Source organism: Lepisosteus oculatus, chromosome 4, assembly GCF_040954835.1.
Source record: "Lepisosteus oculatus isolate fLepOcu1 chromosome 4, fLepOcu1.hap2, whole genome shotgun sequence".
Taxonomy (NCBI): Eukaryota; Metazoa; Chordata; class Actinopteri; order Semionotiformes; family Lepisosteidae; genus Lepisosteus; species Lepisosteus oculatus.
Genome location: NC_090699.1, coordinates 18,711,451 through 18,738,180, shown reverse-complemented (window position 1 = coordinate 18,738,180; position 26,730 = coordinate 18,711,451). Strand labels below are relative to the sequence as shown.

Here is a 26,730-nt window from a genome sequence, read left to right as displayed (position 1 = left end):
GACAGATTTCATTTTAAAAATGCACATCTGTTTTATCTGAATTCTAAAGAATTTATTTTCTGAGTTCTAAAAAGAACATTTATTTTCTAATGTCTGTGCCGTACCGATGCATTTTCTGTGTTTAATTTTGGGAACAAAGCAGGCATGTTTTCCCACTTGAAGTCTGAAAATACATCTCTTTCATTATTAGGCATAAATGTATCATTTGAAATTTGTTTGCGCGGTACAATTTCATATTAAATAAAATGCTTGTTTCGGGTAAGAAGGCGGCGTTTGTATTAAGCATGAATGGAGTTTGCAAATTGTTCAAAAGATCTGTAAGTACCAGGAGTAGAGAAGAAATAAAGCTTTCATTCTATAAGAAGTGATGGGGTTTTTTTATAGTATTCTTCATGTCCTCTCTCACAATTTAGTTTTCTTTTAATAAGAACATTAACTACCAAAATTTCAGGGGCTGCTTCAGTGCCTGCGTATCACGCCGGACACAGTTCAGATTTACCCTTGCTGCACTGGCTAATCCCTTACTTTGTGGTTACATTTGAACAAGGTGACAAGACATTATTAGATGTAAAAGGTTTATTCCATGCTGAAAGGAGAAGAGAGAAAGCACAATGTTTCAGCTGTGGAAGAAGGCTCCACAGCCCAAACGTTGCATTTCCTTTCTTCTTTTCAGTATGGAATAAACCTTTTACTTGTTCCTTTGCAGCCTACGCATGCTGACGCAGCTACCTGCTTGAACGACACGATTGCACTTATGATTCTTGCACTTGGAGGTATCCTGGAGGTTGAATTTAGACTCCATTTTTTCTGCCTTCATTGGTACCATACGGATATATGGAGGGGAAAAAAACAGCCAGAACATCCCCCAAGTAGACATTAATTAATCATACATCGGGACTCTTGTCAGAGACGTATTAATAAATTGTCTCACCAGACTCTCTGCTGTAGATTATTAATTAGTACCTGTTGGGAGTTGTGAAGCTTGCTGCTGGGGATGAAATTCATATTTAACCAGTCCTGTGTATTTAACGAAGCTTGTTTTATAGTAGAATGCAAGAAACATCTATGACATGGATATTCTAACATGTTTCCTGCTTTTTCACAAAGAGTTGATATGTCATTATGCAGAAATTTTCTAAAGTTCACATCTCTTTTTCAAATGTCAACTTGAAACATTTACTTTTATTTTTTAAATGACAAAGGAGCTGGATATATGTTACTTTTTTTTTAAGGACTTCAAGTTAAGGCCAAACCAGAGCAGTCAGGATGTGTTCTGTTTCACCTTGCATTTGAAGGTTGAATTTTACTACTTTTTCTCGACTTGTTGCTGTTAGAGAGGCGGTATCGTTTTCCTCAGTGAGGTGCTTGCATTTCTGTTTGATCGGTCTTTGTTACAGCACTGCACACAACAGATTGCTGCAGAAATATGGGCAGCAGATGTTTTCTTTACAGGTGTAGCAGACCTTTGGGCACGGGGGAGAGAGAATAAATCTCTGGAGGTCCAGAGCCCAGTGGCTGCCTCCTCTCCAGGCAGTGAGTCTTGTTGTACATGAAAGGCAGGTTAAAGATTGTGATTTAGTCCATAGGTATTTCATGCAGGGTGCCACAGATCAGAACATACTTCATCTGGTCTGAAGTCCAAATAAGTCACTTAGAGTCTGACAGAATTGTGAGCAGTTTTTGTTCATCTGAACATGCCTCCTTCTCCGGCAAGATTGAATTCAAAGAGGACATGGTTTCTAGGTGATCGGGTTATCATGGTTTTTCAACCTTAACATACAGAATACAGCTCTGTTTTCTCTTCTAATGACCTGCATTCTAACAGGTTTGAGCTAATGTGGCTTTTGCAGTAACACCTAAGTGAAAGTTAGCATATATCTTTTAGTTAGGTTCAGTTGTTTTTGCTTCAAACTCAAAGACTGAATAACAAAGATGCATCTGGTTAACAATGTGGTAAAGGGCAGCAGTGCCTGTTTTTAGCCTTTTGTTTTATACTTTTGTGTGAAAAGTTTGCAAAATCAGATTATCAGACACGAAGTACAAAAAGAATAAGCTTGTTTAAGAAAAAATATTTCAGCTCCTCAAATCATGAAACTAATCTGTGATCAGGAATGTGTAGAAGTTAATGATTGCTGCTTTAGAAGAAGGTAGACATGTGAAAATACTGTAATATGTTATCATAGTAGTTTTTACTTAGTGTCCTGCAAGTGAATAACTTAATTAGGGTGTGCTAACAATTTCAGCATATGATTTGAGCTAGATATCACTCAGGTACATTTATTGAAAGAACCATCTACTGTAGTTGGTGTTACAGAAGGGATGTATAGTCTCGGAGAAAGAGAAGAAAAGAACATGCTGCTTGAGTTAAAGGGAGATTTCTAATATTGCATGAAGATGCCATAAAAGTCAACCACTTCTTTGCATCTTTATTAATTCTATGCTGCTGTCTTTTGTTAAACGTTTGAACCCCTGCAGTTCTGCATTACACAAGGGTGCTTTGTCACCGTGATCTTTTAAAATGTGTTGACACTTGAACAAACCACACCCAGTAGGAAAGTCCTGTTTGCTGACTGTTGACAGGGCTACATGTTCTGCCCCTTGTGTGCTCCCTATCCTGGGAGTCTTTTGTTTGCCAGTTTACATGTGTGGGGGTAATTCTTCTTGCTGTAGGTGTAGTTGCAATGTGATTGGGTCTTTACTGGTGTACTGTAGGGCACCGTGTACGCAGTGACCTGCTCCAATGCTGTTGAGGAGCTGGGGTTTTGTAACCCTGGGAAGTCGTTCACAGTTAAGTGAAATTCTGTAAGAAAGAAATGCCGCAAGTCATATGTTTTTTATAAATTGTATGGATTGAGACCTTGCACTACAGTTCCTTTTCTTGCCAATTGAATAGCATTTGAAACTGTGAAGACCAGGCTGTGACAATATTTAAAAATCTCTTGCCCAGTATGGTTCTGTTTTGTTTGCAGACACGTGTCCAAAAACGTAGAGGAATGATGTTTTTTTGTTATAGATAATTGTGAATTTTCCCCCAACTTAAAGGCATTGAAGCAGATATGTCTTGATTTACAGATTTAAAAATCTACTTTCTATCCCAGATCTTTTTTTTTTACGTCCAGTCCAAACCCACATCGAAATTCATTTTTTGCAATCCATTCTAATGGAAGTCTGTTCGGTTGCTGTCTGCCTGAGAATTAATTAAGCTCCATAAGCTAATTAAAGGCGGCCAAACAGATCAAATGGTTGAGCTGGCCAGTGAGAGAGGCCCTGTGGGCTGTGTGATCACTGCAGTGCGTGGTACTGTATCGGTGCTAGTCTGCACCACGGCTCTTGCAGTTCTGTGGCTGAGAAAGCCACGGCGCTTTTGTCTGTTTGCATTTAACAAAGTAAACATTGCTGAAGCGATTATTGATTATTGAACTTTGAGGCAAACAAAGCCAAGCAAAGTACATTTTGCAGTGTCCTGAATCATGACTATAAATAGGCAAATTTTAGTTCCACATGAGTTCAGTGGTCTGTTTCTAGTTAGCACTCTTTGGCAACTGTATCCTGCATCCCAAATTGCCAGAAGCAAGAATGTATAAATTCGCATGCAAAATTCTGAGAGTGATTATCTAATGAAGATTGCACTCTTTCCTGTTTGACTTTTAATGTTCATGTTGGAAAGTAATATCTTGTTGTATTGTGCTTAAGGCACAATCGGGGGGGCACAAGGCAAACGAATGACTAATTTCGACTACATATACAATCAGCCTGGATATTTTTGGTACTTTCTGCGGCAGAAACCACTCATTTTTAACACTCATTTTCTGCCTTTGGAATTTTTTATTGGGCAGCTGAAGCACAGGGTTCTAGAGGCACGTGTTGTCTAAAGTTGGAGAGCTAATAGTTCAGGATGGTTGAACAGAAGTCCAATTCATTGGCTCCCATGACACTTTACAGGTCACTTTAGCTGTAAGTACAGAAAACAGAGTTATTAGGCAGTGCAGTCCTCTTTTGCTTTTGCTGTGTAATGGATTGGAATAAAAATGTGCTTGCTTACAAATTCAGCACTTGGAATAAGGTTTGCATCTGACACGACTGTCTTGTGTTTTTGTTTTTATTACTTTGCTAAGGGCCCTTAAAATGTACAGGTGTAACTGTTCATGCACTGCAGGGAACTGTAATTTTGAGCTCATCACACAAGTCAGGGTTTGAATACATTAGTAAGGCCTCGTACAACTTACATTTAACACTATGAAGACCTTAAAATCCAGTAACAGCAGTAGCGTGGTGACAGAAGTATTATCAAACTTAATTCCTCAGGTTTCACCAATTTTTTCCTTTCTGGTTATATTTGTAGTTGTTGGTTAGAGCCAGACTGCCATGGGGCTCAGGAGAGTGCCTTCTGTTTTAATTCTCCAGCTCCTGCCCAGCTTCATCCTTAAAAGGGGACACGAGTAAAAAATCTCTTATTTAAGTAGTGCATTTGTAAGATCAGAAATACCTTCAAGTTTTCTTGAAGTGATAGTGATGTGTTTGATGTGGTCGCTGGTATGGTGAGTCTACAGGATGTGGTAAGAGGATTTATTTGACATCAAAAGGATAAGCTTACTCATGCAACAGCTTCCTGTGTTAGTGGGTAACTATTGCGAGAGTGAAAATCACAGAATTGACTAGTGTCTTGAAAGGTATTGGATTGTGTAGTGATCTGTTGCACGTGTGTTTTAAAACCTTTTAAAGCCTGACATTTCCCTTCCGTGGGTTCTCTTGTCAGGTATTTAATTTGTGCCTGTGTCATTTTGTTCTCCGTGCTGAATGATATTGGCAAGTTTGCAAAAGAAGTATCATTTATCCAAAAATCATATCGTATCATGCATGCTTGTCATTTAGAAAGAAGATAATCAGTAGTTTTTAAAAAGACATCCAGCTGGGGTATACCAGTTTTCTCTCGGTGTAAAAGCCAACTACAGTAGCTGTTAGCCTTGTCGCTCCTATTTCATCATTTTTCTAGGTTGACTGCAGAAAAAGCAACATCACCAAAACAGACTTGTTATAGTCGAAGCTGGTGATAAATGAAGAGCTGGACTCTGTGTGCTATTTAGACAATGATCAGACTTCTGGAGAACTGTATACACTGCTTGGTCATGTGACTTACAAGAAGCAGTGAGTGGCTGAACCTTGCTCATTGTGACAGTGTCTGGTCAAACAGACTCATGGGAAACTGCAGGCAGACAGAACAAAGAATGCCTGATGCATGGGATGCCTCTGTTCCTGAGGCGCACTGCTCTTTCTTTCAGTGGTCTGATGGGAAGGGGACTTTGTAAGCTGGGCCAGTTCCAGTTTTAATCAAACAGCCCAGTCCCCCGCAGCAAGTGGGAGCACTGCCAGAGTTGGTTTGATTTAGTGTACAGAGATGTGTGTAAACAGAATCATTTGTCAGGCTCTCCATTTAGCCCGAGCGCTAGGTCCTACATCAGGGACAGAGGTTGCTGACAAAAAGTTGAATCAGCTGTGCTGCCCACAGCAAAGCGGACACTAATTAATACAGAAAAACAGCAGGGTTTTGGGATGTGTGTGATTTTTAGAATGTGAATGACATTTGAAAGAGCTTTGAATTCTCCCATCGCCTTTAACTTGGGAAGGAGAGATAAAATTAGAACCTAAAGGTTTCCCAAGTTTCTTAAGCTCATAGTAAAAAGGGCTGTGGAATTTTAAATTAGATGTGATGTACTTGGTGTTCTGTTGTAGATTAACCCTGAACAACACTACAGATTGTTAGTACACTTCAAAGGAGTGCAAGCACAGCAGTAGTGCCTTTTGACATTATACTTTACATGTAATACTGGTAGCATATCAACCAACATATTTGGATCTGTTTCTGTCTGATTTACTCAAACTACTGATTCATAACCCTGCCATCCAGTAAATCTTAAAAGTAATCAGCATTCATGCTGAATTTGAAACAGAGACTGTAATTTCATCTGCAGCAAATCACTTGTCATCGTACAGTAGGTAAACCTTATTTAGTGCATAACAACAGTCACACTGCAAGGGCTCTTTTTACAGTCTTAATCTATTCTTAGTAAAAGCAGAGCTCATGGCCTTGCTGTGACCTTTGATTGCCATGACCCATGTGGTACAGGCCTTACTGCAGCCTCTCCAGTCTCTTCCAGAGTAGTGTTTCTGTGCAGTGTTTTTATTTTATAAACTGCTATGTGTAAGCTTTCTCTTCATGTGTATCTGTACCCGAAGCTCAGTTTAAGATGTCTGCACTTGCTGTGAATTGTTATATTCAATCCTGTATATTGAAACATTACCTATGTGGAATCCTGCCGAGTGTCTTTTAAATATTTTTTAAAATGAATCGAATTGGCCTCCATGGAAAACGAGAATTAACCTCGATTGCCTTTCTGTGTTGTTGATTTCGGATTTAATATTCACCGTTCTTGTTTTGCATAGGTGTTCCAAAAGTATGGAACGAAAGTCCTTCATCTTGCATGCTAAGATACTGTATGTTCATCTAAACCTGCATTGTTTTTGAATCTGTTAGACATCTAACAATTGTTTTTTGTCAATGTAAGTAGAGTGTGTTAGTGATAACTTAACAAGAGTTTCATAATTTTCTGGTGTGCCACATTTAAGCATCTGGCTCAAATGGCCTTTATAAACTTGAAGTTTATCTGTGAGTAGTCTGTTTCTGTTTTCATTGCTTATTACGTTGTCACTGCAGTAAATACGTAATATGAAATATGAAATTCAAATGCAGCGATTACTTGGTGGCTGTCTCTCTTTTTAATAGAGGTTTTCCAGTTTCAATACTTTTTAAAAAAAAGTATTAAGGAATGCTTAGATATATCTTTTCTGATATTTTTGAGCTCTTGAGCATGATGTGAAGAAGCGTATATTATAGTCCCATGAAAACATGATTTTCTCTATTGCAGATTTTTGACACTGCATGTTATCAGGTCTTCATCCAAAATCTAATATTAGTAAACAAATAACACATTTTTTTAAAACTTATTTCATTTATTTAATGAACAAAGTTATCCAACACCAACTGGCATTGTGTGAAAAGGTAAAGTTAAATGAACCCAATTAAAGGGATAATTTAAAGTCAGCTGATTGAACACAGCCAGGCTTGATTACAGCCAGCCCTGCTCAATATAAACCTCAATTATTATGACCCTTACCATCAGAGTCAAGTTGCCAGCACAAAGATTCAACCAGCACATTGTGCCACGATCAAAGAAACTTCCTGAGAAAGATCAGAAAAAAACTTGTTTATCAGTCTGGAAAGGGTTGCAAAGCCATTTCTAAGGCTGTGGGACTCCACTGAACCACAGTGAGAGCCATAATCTCCAGATGGAGAACACTTGGAACAGTAGTGAATCTTCCCAGGAGTGGCCGGCCTGCCAACATTTCTCCAAGGGTGCAGCGTAAAATCATCCAGGAAGTCACAAAGGATCCTAAAAAAACATCCAAAGAACTGCAGGCTTCTCTTGCCTCGGCTAAACTCAGTGTTCATGACTCCACGATCAGAAGAGACTGGGCAAAAACGGGCTTCGTGGGAGAGTGGCAAGGCAGAAACCACTGCTAACCAAAAAGGAACATAAATGCTCAACTCTCATTTGCCACGAAGCACCTGGATGATCCCCAAGCCTTTTGGGAGAATGGTCTATGGACAGATGAGTCAAAAGTGGAACTTTGTGGACAACATGGGTCCAGTTATGGCGTAAAGCAAAAACAACGCATTCCAGCAGTGAAACATGGTGGTGGTAGTGTGATGGTGTGGGGATGCTTTGCTGCCTCGGGACCTGGACGACTTGCCATAATTGAAGGAACCATGAATTCTGCTCTATATCAGAAAATTCTTCAGGAGGGTGGCTGGTCATCCGTCTGGGTGCTGAAGCTGAAGTGTAGTTGGGTCATGCAGCAAGGCTATGATCCAAAACATAAAAAGCAAATCCACATCAGAATGCCTGAAAAGACGTTTTGGAGTGGCCTAGTCAAAGTCCAGACCTAAACAGCAATGGAGATGCTATGGCGGGACCTGAAACGAGCAAGTTTCTGAATGAAAGCAGTTCTGTACGGAAGAATGGGCTAAAATTCCTCCACAGCGATGTTAAAGGCTCATATTGAATTATAGGGAGCGCTTGGTTGCAGGCATTGCAGCAAGGTGGCACAGCCAGTTATTAAGTATAAGGGGGCAATTTTTCACACAGGGGATATGGGTGTTAGATAACTTTGTTTATTAAATAAATTAAATAATCATAATAAAGTGTTATTTGTTCACTCAGGCTCCCTTTATCTAATATTAGATTTTGTCTAAAGATCTGAAAACATCCAGTGTGACAAATATGCAATAATAGAGGACATTTTTATTTTCTTCATTTCAAATAAGTTACATTTTATTTTTTTCTACGTAACTTCTGGCATTTATCTGGTGCGCGTTTTCCAGCGTTTTGTCTTTGTGTGGCTTCTCATCATGCCTGCCTCTCGCTCATAAAAAAGAAGCACAAGTAGAGGCTGTGCACCATCGCCCTCGCAAACATCAGACAGAGGCTGGCCCTCAGCAGATAACCCAGGCGGTGCAGCCCAGTGGTGGCAAAGTCATTAGAAATTGCACTTCACTCACCTTTGTACTTACTCACCACCACTTTTCCAGAGGAGATCACTTCACTTCTGGAAGAGCTGCTATCATCCATTTCTGCCTTCAAATCGACAACCTAAAGGCAGAATGAACGTCTCTAGAAAAGGCCACTAATGGTCATCATCAGTACCCATCACTGGTACATCGGTAGAGGTACATGAACTTTGTGAGGAGGAGGCCAGACAGATGTGTCGGCTACAAAAAATGTCTCTAACAAAGACAATTCACCTTTTGATGGTTCATAATGGGTAAAGTAATAAATGTTGGGGTAACCCAGACACCCCCCGTGGGCAACAGGTTTCAAAAAGTGCAAACTATTGTTGTAAGTTGAATCAGTGTAGTTCATACTATAGTCTGGGTTTCAGAAGGCTTTGCTCTCCAGAAATCAAGTTTCCTACAGCAGGTTTGCTGTGATCGGTAAGCTATTAAAGATACTCTTTTCAGAATCGAACTTCAGTTGATGAGGTGTCATCTTGGTTATAAAATAGTTCTATACTTCAAAAAAGGTCCTGACGACATTTATCCTAAAGAAAAATAGAATTCCTCCACTATGGTATTATTGTAACTCCTGTGCAACTGTCGCCAATTTTAAAATACCTGTTCTTAGAACTATTCACTGTAGTTTGCTAATTTCACTTGAGAAATTGTGATTCCTTGTTTGCTCCCTGAGACTTAGAGGGTCTCTTAATTTAGGGTCAACTGAAGTACCTGTCTGAAGCTGGGTATGTTAATCCCAACACATCATCCTTGATGTTCCTTAAATCTGACTGCAGTACTACATACTTTACTGCTTTTTTCATAACTGTAGACCGTCAGATGAAGTGTTATCTTTTGGCAGTCAGCATTAAAATATGTTTCATTATAATAGACAACTGAACAGAATACATATAAACATTGAACTTTTTTTTTGCTGATAGTCCTTGGTGAATTTTAGGTTGTGCGTTGGATTGCATTGTTGCTGACATTTTATATTACAGAGAAAAATATTAAAACATCTGTTTCAATTTATCTGTGGGGAAAAAAAAATGCATTAAAAGATTTTTTAACGGCAAGATCTAATGCATTGTATTAAAATGATTCAGTATGAGCAATCACATTATTTGCCTTCGGTTTTCCTGCTCTTTAATTTGATCAGACATTGCTACTTTTTAACCATGATTCTGGAGCAGCTTTACCAAGAAAAAATAAGTAAAAAAAATTAAATAACTCCATGTGTCGGAGAAGACAGAAGCATCTTCCTTTTTAAAAACCTCTCGCTACTTCTGTGTGGGCCCATTAATCCTCTTCTCATCTTTAATGTCTCCATGTTAATTAATCTTTTCCCAGTCAATCCCAAAGGCTATAATTTGTGTTTTGGGAGGAACCTTTCAAGTTAAAGAAATGGAAATGTTTTTTTTCCTATTGTGCAATGGGCTGAATAGAATAATTCTGAAAGGCAAATGTTTGAGGCGGCTTCATGCGCTTCAAGGGAACTTAAATAAAAATGGGATTCATTGCTCAAACATTCCCTGTCTTTATATGCAGAATGAGTCCAATGTAGCATAATTTGCATAAATATGGTGCATGTCAAATGTATATAATTAAAACAGTTGCTACAGTACTTTAAACTGATTCATGTAAAAGTTAGCAAATTAATATAAATGTGTGACAGTGCTGACTCCAGCTTGTGGTTTATGACAACCGGTTTTATTTCTTCATATTATATGGGACTATAGACAGTTGCTTTGTACAAATGTTATGTTTTAAATACAGCTCAATACAGTATTGTTGAATATTTTTCTGCTCTTTTATCTTCCGTTTACAGGGTCCACCTACAGTGTGTTGTCTACAATGCCATCAGACTCGGAGAGTAGCAGCTCTCTCAGCAGCATAGGTGAGTTCTGACCACAGAAACGTGCTCCTTGTAAGAGTCCATTAACTACAATCTGCTGAGATTTATGTGCCAGTATTGTAGCTTTGTATTGACTTGGGCTTTTGTGTTTGTAATGTAGGTATAATGTAGTTTCTCCTGCTTTATCATGTTCCCGCTATTAAGAATATATTTTGTGTTTCATATCAAACTCATATAGAAGTGTCTGAACCAGTATCCTTGACGTTCTCTCTTGCATGGGGTGTTGTAGACATGAGGACTTTGTTAAAGTATTCTTTTCATTTCTGTTACATTCCATTCTTGTATTTTTACATGAACCCGAGGACACAAGCTGAAACCAGCATTTAAAACGGAACAGGAGCCACTACTTTATTCAAAGGGTTATGGAAGTAGCTTGCCATGTTGTTGAAGCTGATACCCTGTTTTTTATTTCAAGAAAGGGCAGGATGAGATCCTGGAATCAATTAGCTATTCATTGCCAAATGGGCTAGTTGGGCAGAATGGCCTCCTCCACTTTGTAACCCTTCTTGTGCTCTCAGTGTTGTTAACGGAGAGCAGTTAGCTGTTTGAGAAGTGGCAGTACAAAGCATTTTCCAGACTCGATGTTTATGTCAGCAGTTTCAGTGTAAGCAGGAAGATGATAAAATTAGAGGCTGATAGTAAAATGTTATGTAAAATGCACAACAGAGATAAACAAATGGTAAATATTATGCAAGAAGCACAACAAAGAAGTTTAGAATTTGAAAAAACTGTATTTGGGTATCCAGTTCAGTTGCTTAAATCTGTATTTGTAGATTTGTTAAAAGGGATAAAGACAGTCTCCACTGCTGAAGTGCTTAAAAAGTCATTTTATTGTTTTGCTCCATTTATATACATCACCATTAAATAAATTAGTGTACATAACTGTGGCTAATATAATTTGATTCTGACATCCTTAATTTAAAAAATGACAGTGCTTTCAGATCAAAATTAGATGTTACAACATCATAGTATTGTAAATAAAATGCACACCGAAGAAGGCTTCAGAGTCGAATCTTTGTGTCTCTTTTCTTTTCCTTTCAGAATGGACTAAACCTTTACCTGTTCCTAAATTGCATGATGTACAGGCCGTATTTAATATATTTCACGATAGTATGTTATGAATTATTTTTGCATGTCAAATAACCATAGATGCAGATTCCAAGCATTTGGTTTGTAAATGTGTTTTTTTAACTGTGAAAGATTACTAGTATCAGTCCATCTGTCTGTTTTAAAGTAAATACGCCACAAGTTAATGAAACAGTGAGGCACTCACTGTACATTTTTGAAAAGAGCAGTGCTCACCTGGAGGCATGCCAGGAGAGGTGACCTGCATACTGATTGCTTTCTGGAGTTTGATGGGGGTGGGATGAAAAGCCATTATTATATAAAGCCGTTGAAGACTCCAGTTTGCCAGAAATGTGGGTGATTCCGACAGATTGAGTTTGTCTGCCTGTGCTCTGCAGGTGAAGAAGTTGAAGGTGTGAGGACAGTAGAAAAGAAACCAGGCACTCAATGTACAGCACTTGACCTTTAAGGACGCACATAAAGAGATGGCTTTGACAGAACCTGGGGTTCAGAAAAGGGAAGCTGCTTTGTGTTATATCTTTCAGTGCAGCAAATGCTCAGCTACAAGGAAAGAAATAGTTTACATTAAAGGCGATGCAAACAAAGAAAGTAAAACATTTGACTTCAATGTCAAAGTTCCCTATTACAGAAAATTTGAATAATACCTATTTTTTGAGAAGCAAGAACACATGCTTGTGCTGTATGTTCAGTGATCATCTTTATAGTGATCCTTTGAAGCGGGCTGCGGCCCATGTGCTGAGCCTTGACGTGGCGTCAGCCCCCTCCAAACCCCAGAGAGGGTAAAACTCTGCCGCAGCAAGAGACCCAGTGTTGGACATGTGGGAGTCTGTGAGACAGGGCTATAGATGGTTAAAAGACAACAAAATACATGCATGGTCAGTAGCCTGTGGTGCAAAAAAATTGCATCAAATGGTATAAAAAAAGGTTTAGGCAAGTCAACAAGTAAATTGAATAGTCAGAGGGATTACATCTGATAATGGAAGTAATTGGAAAATATGTAAAAGGCCTATGAATCCAACATTATTACTTCACTGTTCTCAATGCCAAAAATATTTGCTGCTTAATTATTTGTCTGGAGCAGTTTTCCTTGCTGCCGCTAGCGGCTTCTGCCTCTTCTTCAGTTTGATTTCAGCTAAAGGGTTGTGCTGTTGGGCAGATGTTTCTTAAGGTAAAGCTAATTTTTTAATCTGCATCACTGTCGATGAAATCCAAGATTAGAGAAAAGCCTGGTCACACACTTGGCAGATAGCATTTAATGTGCACAAGTGCAGAGTCTTACATGCTGGTAGAAAAAACATAGGCAATGGGAAACACAAGAGCATGAAAAAAATTGTGTTAATTCTGACTTTTTCTAAAGCCTTTTAGACAGTGGTGAAGCAATAAAAAGGTAAACAATGTTAGGATATACAGTTAAAAGCATATAATTTAAATTGGAGCATGTTATGTTAAAATTAGACAAAGATACTAGAGCGATCCACTAGTAATGCCTTATATTACGTACAATTTTGATTACCACATTACTAAAAAGATACAAACCCCAATGAATTCCTGGTCTCAGGGAAATGTCTTAAATGTCTTAATTTGACAGACTTAATTGAATTAATTAAATGTCTTAATTCAAAATAATTGAATTTAGTCTTCAACAGAGAAGGACACAAGCAGATCTGATTCTAGTATTCAAGTGACAAACAACCCATTCGATTAAATAGAAACCGCAGGTCAGTGCTTGTAGAACTGAGGACAAGACGCACTTCTTAACTTAGTGTTGTGGGAGTATGGAACACGCATCTTTTGTTGAAATTGCCACCCTGGCTTCTTTTAAGAAATAGGCAGGTGAAAGATCCTGGTGTCATTTTCTGCTCCCCGACAAGTGAAGGGCCTCCCCTCGATTGCAGTGTTTGTTCTTGTATTCCTAAAAGCTCTGCCTCAGCTGCTGCCATGATTCTTCAACTCGGCCTGGTCCAGCTGGTTCCTGTGCCCTGCACTTAACACATTAAATGGTTTTAGATGAAAAGGTGGTCTGTGCAATGACAATTCAAGATTTCCTTTTGTGAGATGGCTTAGAACTGTAGCTCCCATCTCCAGGTCTCATGTAGAGACCAGGGGGCTTTCCTTTCATTTCTTCTGCTAGTCAATTGGAAACTTTGAGGTAAGCTCAGTTTAACTGCACCAGCTCATCCCTTCTTCACTGCCTCCAGGTCTTGACAATTCACCTTCAAGATCCAAGGTTGGGAGTCAGGACTCCCATGGCATGTAAGAATAAGTTGCAACGCCAGTGGAAATTCAGAGTGGCAGTGAATGAACGGGTTTCAGGTGCCCGTTTTGTCCCCAAGTCTGGTCTGAATCGCAGCAGAGAGAGATGCTGTCGGAAGGGGTGGAAGACGGCGCTTCACCTCGTGCGCCTCGTGGGCTGAGCGTGTGACGCGTGTTTGCTCCTGCAGGGACGACCGGTAAGGCCTCGTCCCCTCCGCCAGCACTGATCGACAACCGGCAGATGAGCGAAAAGCTGGACACCATCCTGTTCCAGCTGCGCCAGGTGACCCGGGAGCGCGACGAGCTGCGCAAGCGCTTGGCCCTCTCGTCTCCTGGCACCACCTTCGACGACTGTCGGTAGGCCTCTCGTCGGGAGGGCCGTTCTGCGCCTTTAAGACTAAAGGGTCCCTCGGCCTGCCTCGGTGAAAATGAGCGGCTAGTTCTCCAGGTGTCTTGTCTAATCGCAGTGAGAGTGCAGTGGACGTGTCCAGTGCCCCAGTGTTCTGGGACATCTAGCTCCGTCTTCAAGCTTGCGTAATTTAATTTTACAGATATTTCTCCTTTTGGTCCTGCTCTGATTGTTAGTATCAGTCTAACAGTCAAGCCAGGACACTTTTCATTTCCAAACAGATGCAAATATGTTTGTTTTTTATTTTATTGGTGAGCAGTTTATAAGAAGATTTACTGCATATGCTGGGAATCTTTGCTTGTTTATTCAAAGGACTGTCAATCCGTATTATAGACATACATATAATGTATGTCTATAATACATACCCATGTATTATAATACATGGGTATGTATTATAGACATTATTATACATGGGTATGTATTTGTAATACCCATTGAAAGAATTTTGCCTCATATTTCCAATGATGTATGCATCTGGCCTGAAGACATAAATAAAGTCAATGACCTCTAACTTCCTGAATTGTTATGGGTAGTGATTCGGTCTTCGCCAAGTTTCTTTTGCTGTTGATGTGTTATCTTCTGCATTACTACACAAATGAATGCTTCTCCCTGTAGTCTGAGAACATTTTTATATAAGGGTTCCTGTTCTGATACTGTTTCTTGTCAGGCCAAATTCCAAACCAAGCCATGATTACGAGCATCTGAAGATCCAGTGTGTGAAGGTCATGGCAGACCTGCAGTCACTACAGAATCAGCACACTAAGACACTGAAGAGATGTGAAGAGGCAGTGAAAGAGGCAGATTTCTACCAGTAAGTACAATCCCTATTTTATCTTTCTTTCGGATGTTAAACATACATTTCTGGGTAAATTGTGCTGAGCTCTCACAGCAGGAAGTCTGACTTCTCTGTGTTGTTCTGCGTCTAAATGTGTGCAGCAAATGGCAGCTGCTTTATTTTTGCAAACAAAATGCCTGCTTTTCTGCTAGAATCACCCCAGACAAATTTGAAATGTTGTACTCCAGGTCATTTTTACACAATACAATAAAATGGATATTCTAAAGTGACAGTGGTTTCCTGCTGGGGAAAAAAAAGATTGGTTAAATGTGAAAATAAGTTATAAAGAAAAGATTTTATGCTTGTTGGCATGTCCCTTTTTAAAAGTATGCTAATGGAAACATGATCTGTTCAGTGTGAGATCTCCTTATTTTGAATTTATAAGTTAAGATTAGTTTTAGCATCATAATGGTTTTTCTTAAACTAAAAACAGACTTGCTTGCATAAAATTGTGTGGTTCATAATATCACATGAGCCTATTTTGTCACTCTGATGCCAAAAGCTCTTCTGTAGCAAATTGCCTTTTATTTCAACTGCTATTTAATATTTTTATATATATAGTTTTATCCTTTGCTGTTCCTTCACCTAACAGGGACTGAAACACTACATATTGCCTAGCTCAGCAACTTGGAGGCTGTTGCTTTTAATTTATTAGCTACACTTGGGAAAAAAAAATAAGAAGACTTTTCAGAGTGCACAATGAAATTGCCAGACCAGTGCATAATACCCAGCAGTAGTTTGTAACTGAATAAAGCATGTCAACTCTGCTTCTGAAGAGCCAAATGCCTCTTGGGTCTGCGGTTTTCTGTAAAACAGTGCTGCATCCCCAGTAAGGATTTAAAATGATCAAACTTCATAAGAAGATCTGCCCCTGAGAGACTAGAGTTGTGCATCAGTGCTTTAGATCAGAGGAGGAGGTTTTGGCTGAGTCTTAGAAGCAATGTTCTATCACATTATTACTGCAGGGCCTTAAGTACTGTGGTGCAGTGTAATAATTACCCTAGTTTGAGAATTAAATTAATCAAATTTAATATTTTGAGACGCGAAAGAAAATGTAAACAGTTTTGAAGCTGTGATTGTGATCCCTTACATATCCTTGTAAGTTGTTTTTCCTCCTAGAAGAATGAAGACTGTGCCATAGTAAACTAGTGGGCTCTCAAAAGCTTTGTTCCTTGCCATGATTTGGGATTACTGTCCTAATCTGTGCTGATGTTCCATTTGCTGCACAGTCTACTGTTGTACTTAACAGACTGGATCAATATTATTTTATGTCTTCACAGAGTTATAGTCACCACACATGCATTTTCTATTGCCTATTTTGTTCTGAACTGTTTTTGTTTGTATTTAGATTTTCCTTGGTGTTGAGGGTATGTCAGACACAGAATAATCAGTGTGATTCATTTAATGATAGCGCACTGTACTTTCATTTGAGAGAAACTGGCAGCTGGTTGTTAAGCACACAAAAGGAGGCTGGAGAGAGATGAGAGATCATGAAAATATTTAAGCTTCCCCATTAGGGGTTGTCTATAGACTCTTATTTCAGTGTAAACAGTAACTACTTCTGCAACTGTTTTACAGCTGTTGTTTATACTGAGGTATTAAGTAGAAAATAGAATAGATGAGCCTGATAGTAATCCTTAAGATCTTATTCAGTGTGACTGGATGTCATCCATCTTTTGCTTTTTTGTAAAAGGATAATCAAAGAAACCAATCAAGCAATTTCAATAATAATATAAAAAGAATTTCCTCAAGGGTTCTTTTACGGTGGAAAGAGATCTCTCTTTTCTCCTTTACTTTGTAAAGGAGGGATGGAGTTTTTCTGCTCTTTCAAAATACTGGAGAAAAAAAATCAAAGCAGGCATCCTTACAGAGGTAATTCATGTTAAACTACCCACTAAATTCAGCCTGTTCTAATGTCACACAGACTAAGTTGCTACTTATGCTTGCTCTGATTTTGTATTCTTTTGCTTGTGTATCTCACTGTGATAACACATTACAATATGCTCAGCTTTCTGTAAGGGTCATTACAGAATGGTCTTTTTCGCAATTGTCCAGTGTAGTCAAGTCAAGTGACTGAGAATTTAAAACTTTAAGTACCGAGAGGCATTAAGAAAGCAACATGTTAATTGGTTCAAATAATCATAAGTCATGTTTTTAATTTGTTACAGTATGCATATGAAACAAGACTTGATGTTGTGCGTTTTAGGAATAGATAAATGCGCAGTTTGTGCTAAATAGGTTGGTCTTGGCTATGTGAAGATGTTGCCATGAAGACCACTTGTCTTGACTGTGTTCGTGATTTAAAAAAAAAAAGACTTTTCCCTAAACCTGGGTTACTGCTGGAATGCCCGTAGCCGGCTGTTCCGGAACACGTTTCCCTGTTTCCTGCCCTTATCCGGGATCCCTGTTTGCAGCACCCTGCACAGCCGCCTCCTGAGCGACCAGTCGCAGCTGAAGGAGGAGGTGGAGGCCATGAAGAGGGACAGCTCCCAGCTGGTGCGCGAGCACAACCACCTGAAGCAGACCTGCGAGGAGCTGAAGAGGCGGCACGATGAGGACCAGAAGGAGGTGGCAGAAATGCGGCTCCAGCAGCAGCAGGTAGATCTCCCCAGGGCCGGCCCGGCGGGGGAGTGGGCGCTCCAACACGAAAGAGAGCGCCTTAGGAAAAGGGGAAACCGCAGCGCTGTTTTTATATTTTGGGATTGGAATGAATCAGCATTGATGGGGGCATTTCAACCGCAAGAAAAGTAGAATGTACACGTTAACTTGTAAAGATAGGATAAGATCACTTTATTAGCCATGTACAATTTCTTGCGTTAGGAATTCGTCTTTTCGCATACCCCAACTTGCTCTCCATGAGACACACAGACGGGGAGAGAAGCTTGGGGCCAGAGCACAGGGTCTGCCATTGTACAGCGCCCCTGGAGCAGCTGGGGTCAAGGGCCTTGCTCAGGGGCCCAATGCAGTAGGATTCCTCTGCCGGCCGCGGGATTTGAACCAGCAACATTCCAGCCACAGGTGCAGATCCTTAGCCACAGAGCACTGCTCCTCACATTTATAAAACCTCACATTTACACCACAAAATAGACAATTTCCAGGTACTGTATGTGCCATATTCTGCAATTCAGAATGAGGCTGCAAAGCTCCTGATGAAGTGAACCGGCCCTATTACGTTGTAAACCGGTAGGCTTGTGAATGTACCTCTTTTAATTCAATAGAAATATTGCTCTCAATTTCGGGATGGTTTTGTTAACTCAGCATTTAGAAAACGTTGGGACATGTCTGAGCTGAAATGTCTGCTGTACAACCTGTACTTATTTGCTTGTACATTGCGTTACAGTAGTCATTACAGTGACTAGTGAGCAGGAAGGGCCAGATCATGTAATACTTCATGGAGACTTACAGTACTTTCACAAAGTTCACGATTTTGTGCTTAATTTAGAATTTGTAGAATGTTGCAATACCATCAATGACTTTATTTTGTTACCGAGATTTAATAACTGCTCTAAGAAATTGGGATTGCAGTTCCCCCTTCAAATACAGTGAAGTATAAGGGAAGGATGCGAGTTGGCATCTTGGAACAAGAGTTTTCTCATTCACAGAGATACTACATTTCATTTTTTCCCTACTTATCAGACAGTAAAAAGACAAAAGCTCTCTATGAGGGCATTTAATTAATATATTGCTCTCTTATTATGGACTGTAATACATATTGGTCATTTATTGTACAGTCCACTTAATATCACATGTAAGGTATTGTTGAAATTATCATGTGCTTGTATTTTCTGTTAATGTCAATTGCTTGTGAAGAAAGGGCTGTGAAATGGTAGTTTTCACTTAATTTTTTTAAACTAAGACCCTATGTTGTTTACAAGCCTCAAAGGCCTTCATTCCACATGGCAGTTAAAATCCTCCTATACCTAAAACAAAAAGGGAAGTAGTGCAGAAGTAGGAATTATGTTATTATATGGTGCCTTTCAAAGAGCACAATCTCATGGCACTTTGCAAGAAAATGGGACAAAGTAAAAATCAATAGCGATAATTTGTATGCAAATTACTGTATTAAACAGATTATAAAGCCAGTGCATAAAAGTAAGACGTAAGACAGGAAGTGAACATGCTGAGTGACTTACAAGATGTAGTATGGCTGAAACATGTTGCTCCAAGGCGGTGAATTATAACAGAGAGCACCAGAGAGCACTGTCTCCCAGGGCTCAGAGCCTCGTTTTGGGTATTGACAGAAGGCCAGAGTCCAAAGAACACAAATAACATGTAGGTGTGTAGGGAGCTAACAAAATAACACTAAGTCTTATGTTAAAGGCATAACAAGTGGGCTCTTGACAACGCTTATAGCTCAGCAGAACCGGGTCCAGTATGCGCTCAATCTTAAAGTAATGAAAGTTTGTGCAGTGAGATTATATTATTTTCCCATGAAGAACTACAAGTGAAATACTTTTCAGGATAGTAGGGAAATAATCACTGCAATAAGGGTTAATTTAACAATAGCTGTATCCCTAACATGCACCATCTTAATTTATTTCTGATTTTATATTACTCAAGCAATGAAGGGAAAAAGTACTACTTTGAAATTAGGACCTTACATGAGTGATATCTGCTTTATTAAAGCGGATATTTATGTTTATATTAACCAAGACGTATCTTAAAAAAAGATGCTTTTTGGACATTCTCAGATACCATTTGTTACTGTACATACAAGGCCATTTAGCAGTATAGTGAGATCACAATATTTCCTGCACTGAAAAAAAGAATTATTAAATACAAACTGAAATTTTCAACACGGAACCTTTCAGTATTTTTGAAAAGTTTGCTAAATACAAGACTTCAGTGTGTAAGAGCAGCTGTCTTGGTTCTCAAGTGTGCTAGACCTGCAGTAAAAATAGACATTTACTTGGAGAGTGTCTGTGAAAATAGGGGCTCACATTTATTACACTACTGAAGAAGTGCTAAAAGCTGTTCTCGTCTGGTCCTCTTCTTTCGGAAGATGCACACTTGCTTTAAGTATGCACAAAGAGACGTTAATTGTGTAACACTGATGAAGTGCAATGTCACCTTTCTGACGTTTAAAGTTTGCCATTTGCCTTAACCTTTTCCTTGTGTTTCAGAAAATCTCCTGCTATTTTTCTGTTCCCTCCAGTGGATTCTGTGGAGATAATGACTAATTTGCTGTAGTCTTAATGACACTAAAAGGTTAAGAGAATGATTCAGTCACCCTTCTTTCACCCCTTCATTCAGGGTTCATAGCCTCTATTCAGAGAGAACAAAGCTGTGTGTTTGATTAATGCCTTTAAAGTTCAGAAGAGAACAAGAAAGCTTTGCAGGGGCGAAAGAAAGAGTTGATTTGAACTGTATGTAGCTGTTAGGTTGTCACATTTCCAGGGGGGACTTTGTAAAAGAAGAGTTCATGGGAGGTGGAGGGGGTAGCATCCATAGTCACAGAACAAAGGATCAGTTACTTAAATTAGCTACAGATTGAATCTCTGTAAACCTTGGGACAGAAAGAGGTTTGTGTTATACTGCGACTACTTTTAGTGTCAGACTGTGTTTAAATGCCTGGAGTTTTGAAGTTTGGAGTGCACAAACAATAATATCATTTAGATGGAGATTACAGCTTCGTTGTAATTTTTTCCTTTCAAGAATGTGTGGAGATACTAAATATTAATTTGATAGCAAGTTTAAAATTGACAGTATTTTATGTGGTTTAACACAGCAGGCTTTTCCCAGTGTTATAGTACTCTGCTCATATGCTAACCTTAAGTACTCTGCGTCATGATGAAACTTCCATGCTGTGTAAATTGCACATGCTCCCTGTGAAGTTTAGATTAGACTTTAATTTTCTGTTCTTCACATATAAGCCACTTAGTTGCCTAGTTATCTTGAGGATTTACCTACACTATAGTACAGCTTTTAATCTGAAATCTGCTGATATAAGGCGTTGCCTTCTACTGATCACCAGGCTCTACACAATGGGTGACAGAGCGCCTTGTGTGCAGTACACTGCACATATCCACCACAGGCTCTCTGACTCCAGAAATGTTCAAATTTTGGTTAAAGACTTGTTTGTTCACTAAGGACTTTAATGAATAATTTAGTCCTACTCTTGGTTTCACAAAATTAGTTGGCAGTGGTTTTCATTTTCCCATTTTCTTTTGTTTCCGTTGTGTGTTGTTTGTGCTTTTGCATGATGAGATCCGCTCATCAGTATGATTATTTTAAATAAAACTCCTGACACCTTTATAGGTTTACTCTTATAGCTATGATTCCTGCATATTGACAACTTGAAAGGCTTTTATGGGTTTCATTTTAGAATAGCCTAACTCACAGGTCTGACAGGGATTTTAGTGGCGGAAACACGGTAGAACAATTTTCCTAATTGGAGACTATGCTTAATTTACATTGGGGTTATGTATACTTTATAAGTCAATTTTTGACCCTTCAAAATCTTGACTTTGAGAAAAAGAATTGTAGTGCAATATTGCCACCTACTGCTCAAGCTGCATAAAGCAAATTGTTTTATAGTTAAAACTACACAAAGGCTAAAATGAAAGGACTCCAAAATAAATGAAGATGCAGACGTGCATCTCTTTGTTCCAACGTCATGCCTGCGGAACAGAGACCAGGCTACACAGACGAACGCGATTTCTCCACCTCCAGGTGATGAGAGAGAACGGGTCATCGGAGATTCTCAATCAGCTCTACGACACCGCGGTGGACAAGCTGGACGGCGTGAAGAAAGACTACGAGGCTCTGAGGAAACGGTACAACGAGAAGGTGGCCAACCACAACACTGACCTGAGCCGGCTGGAGCAGGTGGAGGAGGAGAACCAGCGGCTGCAGAAACAGGTCGACGCGCTGATGAAGCAAAGGGACGCGGCGATACACTACCAGCAGCAGTATTCGTCTTCGCTGCGAAGGTGGAGTAGCTGGTCACTCTTGGCACGCTTAAACCTTCTTTCTGCACGTCCGCCCGTCCTCTGCTAGGGCTGGCTCGCCTGCCAGGGTGCCTGGGTACGGATGTACTCCTTGCTCAGCGCCTCAGTAAGAGCTGTGAAAGATGTGGAGGGGTGATTACAGATCGGCCTCGTGCACAATAGCTTCAACTGATGCCTTTTCATTTTTTTTACCTTTTATTTAGGAAGACTGATGTGCAAATCAAAATGCATTGATATGATAGCATCTGCTTGCAGTTTTAAAATATTATGCAGGATAATAATAATAATAATTATGATTATTATTATTATTATTATTATTATTTAATTGCTTACACTTATATAGCGCTTTTCTGGACACTCCACTCAAAGAGCTTTACAGGTAATGGGGGCTCTCCTCCACCACCACCAATGTGCAGCCCCACCTGGATGATGTGACGGCAGCCATAGTGCGCCAGAACGCTCACCACACACCAGCTATCAGTGGGGAGGAGAGCAGAGTAATCTAGCCAAGTCATAGAGGGGGATTATTAGGAGGCCATGATTGGTAAGGGCCAATGGGAAATTTGGCCAGGACACCGGGGTTACACCCCTACTCTTTTCGAGAAATGCCCTGGGATTTTTAATGACCACAGAGAGTCAGGACCTCGGTTTTACGTCTTATCCGAAGGACGGCACCTGTTTACAGTAAAGTGTCCGCGTCACTATACTGGGGCATTAGGACCCACATGGACCACAGGGTGAGCGCCCCCTGTTGGCCCCACTAACACCTCTTCCAGCAGCAGCCTTAGTTTTTCCCAGGAGGTCTCCCGTCCAGGAACTGACCGGGCTCACACCTGCTGAGCTTCAGTGGGTTGCCAGTTGTGAGTTGCAGGATGATATGGCTGCTGGACGGCATAGACGTCAATGCGTATCTGGGAGTGAGTGGTGGAATGCTTTGGCGGACCAGATTAGTCTGCAGTAACCCCACCTCCCTGCCAGTTTGGCAGCAGAGCCCTGCTCAGGTACGCCCTGGCCTGGCCGCAGGGCACAGCTCCCTGCTCTAAACCCTTCTCCCCCCCTCCAGGTTTGAGGCGATCCAGCAGGAGCTGAGCAAGGCGGCCGCCCAGAATAAAGAGCTGCAAAGGGAAGTGGAGCGGCTGCAGTCGGAGGCGACGCGCTTCAAGACGCTGCAGCTGAAGGCGGCGAAGGACTGTGAGAAGTACAAGGAGGAGCGGGACTCGGTGTTCAGCGAGTACCGCCTGATCATGAGCGAGAGGGACCAGGTCATCAAGGAGGTGGACAAGCTCCAGACAGAGCTGGAGGTCGCAGAAGCCAAGCTCAAGAACACGTCCTCGGAGAGGAAAGTGGCCAGCGAAGAGATGGAAGCACTTCGACAAGTAAGAGGGCCATTGCACATGGACACCTTTACACTTAGTGAACTCAATAGAAAGCCCAGATTTGATTTCATTTTGCATTGGCATGTTTACATTTTCTTTAAAATATGGCCTTCTGTAATGGGCATCCACAGTGATTGTACTTGAACTGGTACCATAGTTTCTTAATCTTGCACTGTATTTGTAAATTGTATTCTTGATACTGATGCTTTTCCCATGTGTTCTATACAAGCTGCCAAAGACCTTAACGCTGTAAGGTGTTTTCTGGCCTTCAGTCATGGCTAAAATTGTGTTCTGTTTGTGTTTAAGGAACTAAATTCCGCATTAGTAGATCGCGATCGAGCAATCTGTGAGAGAAATGAGTTACTGGAGAAATACTGCCATGAAGTTAAGGACAAGGCAGAGGCCCAGAAGGAGCTGAATCAAGCCTGTAAGGACATTGAAACTGTGAAGGAAGAGAGAGACGTGGCCAGGAAAGAGAGGACAGAAGCCATTATCCAGAGAGACCAGCTCCTGCGAGAGTATTATCAGGCTAGACAGGTTGGGCATTCCTTCAAATGCTTTTGAAAGGCATGTTTATGGTGACTTAAATGATCACTCTGACATCTCATTAAACATCTCCCCCCCCCCACATCCATCATGTCCATCCTCGTTAGTTTTTCATGGGGAAAACAGTTCCGTGGTATTTTCTGATCCCGCACAGGTGGAGAATGTGCTTTTGTTGAATTCGTTCAGCCCTTCTTACATGCACGGCCTCCTCCCAAGCTGTGTGCTGTCCAGTCAGCTGGCCTCTCCACCGCACTACAAGCATCGTCCTCCCAACGTGCCCAGTTTTACTGTGCTACTTGGGGAATCCCAGCAGTAAGACAGTTCAGAATCCAGTGTGGCTCTTCCTGCACTCAGGGTGGCTCTCTTGCAGTCTAGAGCCACTTAAGAGCCCCCCGAATAAGAGCAAAACTAATCTAATATCAAAAATTTGTTCCGTGCCCCCTCATTTGAATAGGCCTCATACATACTAGGCTGCCCTAGTGCAGCAAAGAGAGATTGTTTTCCATTCATCTTGTCATCTTGTGCTCTATAAACAAATGTCATGGTATTTTCAATGAGAAATGTATTTAAAAGAATTTGTTAAAAATAAAATGTTTATTTACTTGTCACTTCTGAACCTGGTTCACTTTTAGGGATGGTGCTGTTCATCTTGAGGGCAGCCTCTTATTGGTTAATTTTTTTTCTGAGATCTTTCTCCACTGTTGGCACCCAAAAACGCTGTGGTGGGATTAATTTAAAAAGCCGTCCTCTGCCGTCTCGGCGAGTCAGCCTGAAACGTGCTGGGGTATTGCCATCTTCAGAAACGAAATCTTGTTCTGATGTTGGTTGACATAAAAGGCAGATCATAGCGGTGGACAAAACTTTATTATTGAACACCACGTTCTGTTTATTAAGTTTTTCATTGAAAATACCAGAATAGGCCGCTACCAATAACATACATAACCCAGCTGTGTTCTGCTGAACATTGTCAATATGAAGGACACTCCCCTTGGCTCATTCATCTGTTTTGCTGGTGTAAAAAAGTAGAGTTGGCAGCAGCCTCCTCAGAAGACTCTTTCCAATCGGTTTATCTATGAGTACCCCCTTTTTATCTGTTGACGTTCCTGTCTATCAGTAGCTGGAGCGGACAAGCTGTCTAACTTTCAAACATTTCCCTCACTGCTGCATCTGCATCAGCTTACAGACACTGTCAATCACATGCCCCAGGTTTTGGGTTGCAAACTGTAAAGGTTTTGAATGAATTCCTGAGCTGTAAAATGCTTCTTGATCTATAAAGAATCTTTAAAAGATTTGCTTCCTCATTTTAAGCAGCACTGACTCCATCATTCCACAGGGGGTCTCCAGGAGAATGTGTGCTTGTTGATTTTACAGTGAAATCTTTTTACTTCTGAATATACGGGGCTACATGAGTTGTTTATGCAAATGTTTCATTATTATAGTTTGAGGTTAGAGCATGTAATAGTTTGTTAAAATGTTGAACCTGATTAATCTCTTAAGACTGGCTCTCAGTGAAAACTTCTCAGTAATTTCTTCTGTCCTAGTGCTGCCGCTCAACTAGGCTGAAAGGTTTGAAGTTTCTCTTCCAGCTGTAATGACAGCCATGTTTATGATAGAAAAGCTTTAAGAAACGTTATTTCGCCACAGGCAGTCAGAAGCACCCATGTGTTTGCCTTTTCGTTTCCACTTCTTAGAAGCAAGACTCGGCGACACTGGACATGGAGAGAGCTAACAAAGAGATTGAGATGCTGAGGAAGCAGTACGAGGCCATGACCCAGGAGCTGAAGGAAGCGGTGCAGGAGGCAGAAGTGGCCAAGTGCCGGAGGGACTGGGCCTTTCAGGAGAGGGACAAGATAGTAGCGGAAAGAGAGAGCATACGGTAATGCTGACGGGGGGTGCAAAGTGTCCCGTCCGTTCTCGGGAATAAAGGATAAGCCATCAGGCGGCCTGCATGTATAAAAAGCACACCAGTGGCAATTTACCAAAAATCAATATGCCACCTGACACCATTGCTAATGGCTTTTAAAAATCTAGCTCTTCAACAGATTTTTGTTTGTGACTTCAGTGCTTAAGACCTGAATCTTCCTGAGTGATGATGTAAACTGAATCTTCCTAAAGGGGATGTGACAGAGCGGGACGGATCTCCTTAGCGACAAGTTGTGTTTCCTTTCCCTTGCCCAGGACGCTGTGCGATAACCTGCGAAGGGAGCGAGACAGGGCAGTGAGCGATCTGGCAGAGGCTCTGCGCAATCTTGACGACATGAGGAAGCAGAGGAATGATGCCTTACGGGAGCTCAAGGAGCTGAAGTGGGTCACTGATTTCTGCAGTGCTTTTTTATTGGCCATACCCCCTCCCCACCACACCACGGAGCCTGAAGATGGCAGCTTATGTTTTTTTTGCTTTCCTCTGGTGCCGTTCCTTCCCTCTTTCCCTTTGTCTCAGAAGCAGATTTTGACCTTGGCACTGTTGATGATATAGCTGGATAAGCATCAGCGGTGGCCTTGAGCTCCATCTACTGGTGTAATCGTGTAGAACATTTTAATCAGTGCCATCAGCATCTCGTCACGTTTCTGCAGATTTTCTCTATTTTGCCTTACATGGTGTTCATCAGTTCTTGAAGAAAGAATAAATAGATTACTGCTTATAAACAGTTAGAATGTGTCGTCTAAATATGCTCATGCTATAATGCCTGGTTGATTTGTCTTCGGTTCATGCATTCAGCACACTGACAAATAGACTTAAGTGAAAAATTAA

General features: G+C 40.6%; 1 protein-coding gene across 12 annotated transcripts in view; it reads left to right on the top strand.

Annotated features, from left to right (window-relative positions):
* Nucleotides 1-26,730, top strand: part of dlg5a (discs, large homolog 5a (Drosophila)) — a 58,871-nt gene that overhangs the window by 13,804 nt on the left and 18,337 nt on the right. For 11 of the 12 annotated variants that reach the window (XM_015346380.2, XM_069188890.1, XM_069188889.1 and 8 more), the window contains exons 2-10: nucleotides 10,437-10,505; nucleotides 14,051-14,219; nucleotides 14,939-15,082; nucleotides 17,521-17,704; nucleotides 21,779-22,038; nucleotides 23,120-23,432; nucleotides 23,739-23,969; nucleotides 25,670-25,854; nucleotides 26,157-26,282. In XM_015346380.2, coding sequence (XP_015201866.2) covers nucleotides 10,437-10,505; nucleotides 14,051-14,219; nucleotides 14,939-15,082; nucleotides 17,521-17,704; nucleotides 21,779-22,038; nucleotides 23,120-23,432; nucleotides 23,739-23,969; nucleotides 25,670-25,854; nucleotides 26,157-26,282 — 1,681 coding nt within the window. The remainder of the gene's footprint in view (nucleotides 1-10,436; nucleotides 10,506-14,050; nucleotides 14,220-14,938; nucleotides 15,083-17,520; nucleotides 17,705-21,778; nucleotides 22,039-23,119; nucleotides 23,433-23,738; nucleotides 23,970-25,669; nucleotides 25,855-26,156; nucleotides 26,283-26,730) is intronic. The other variant, XM_015346379.2, reaches the window with a different exon arrangement.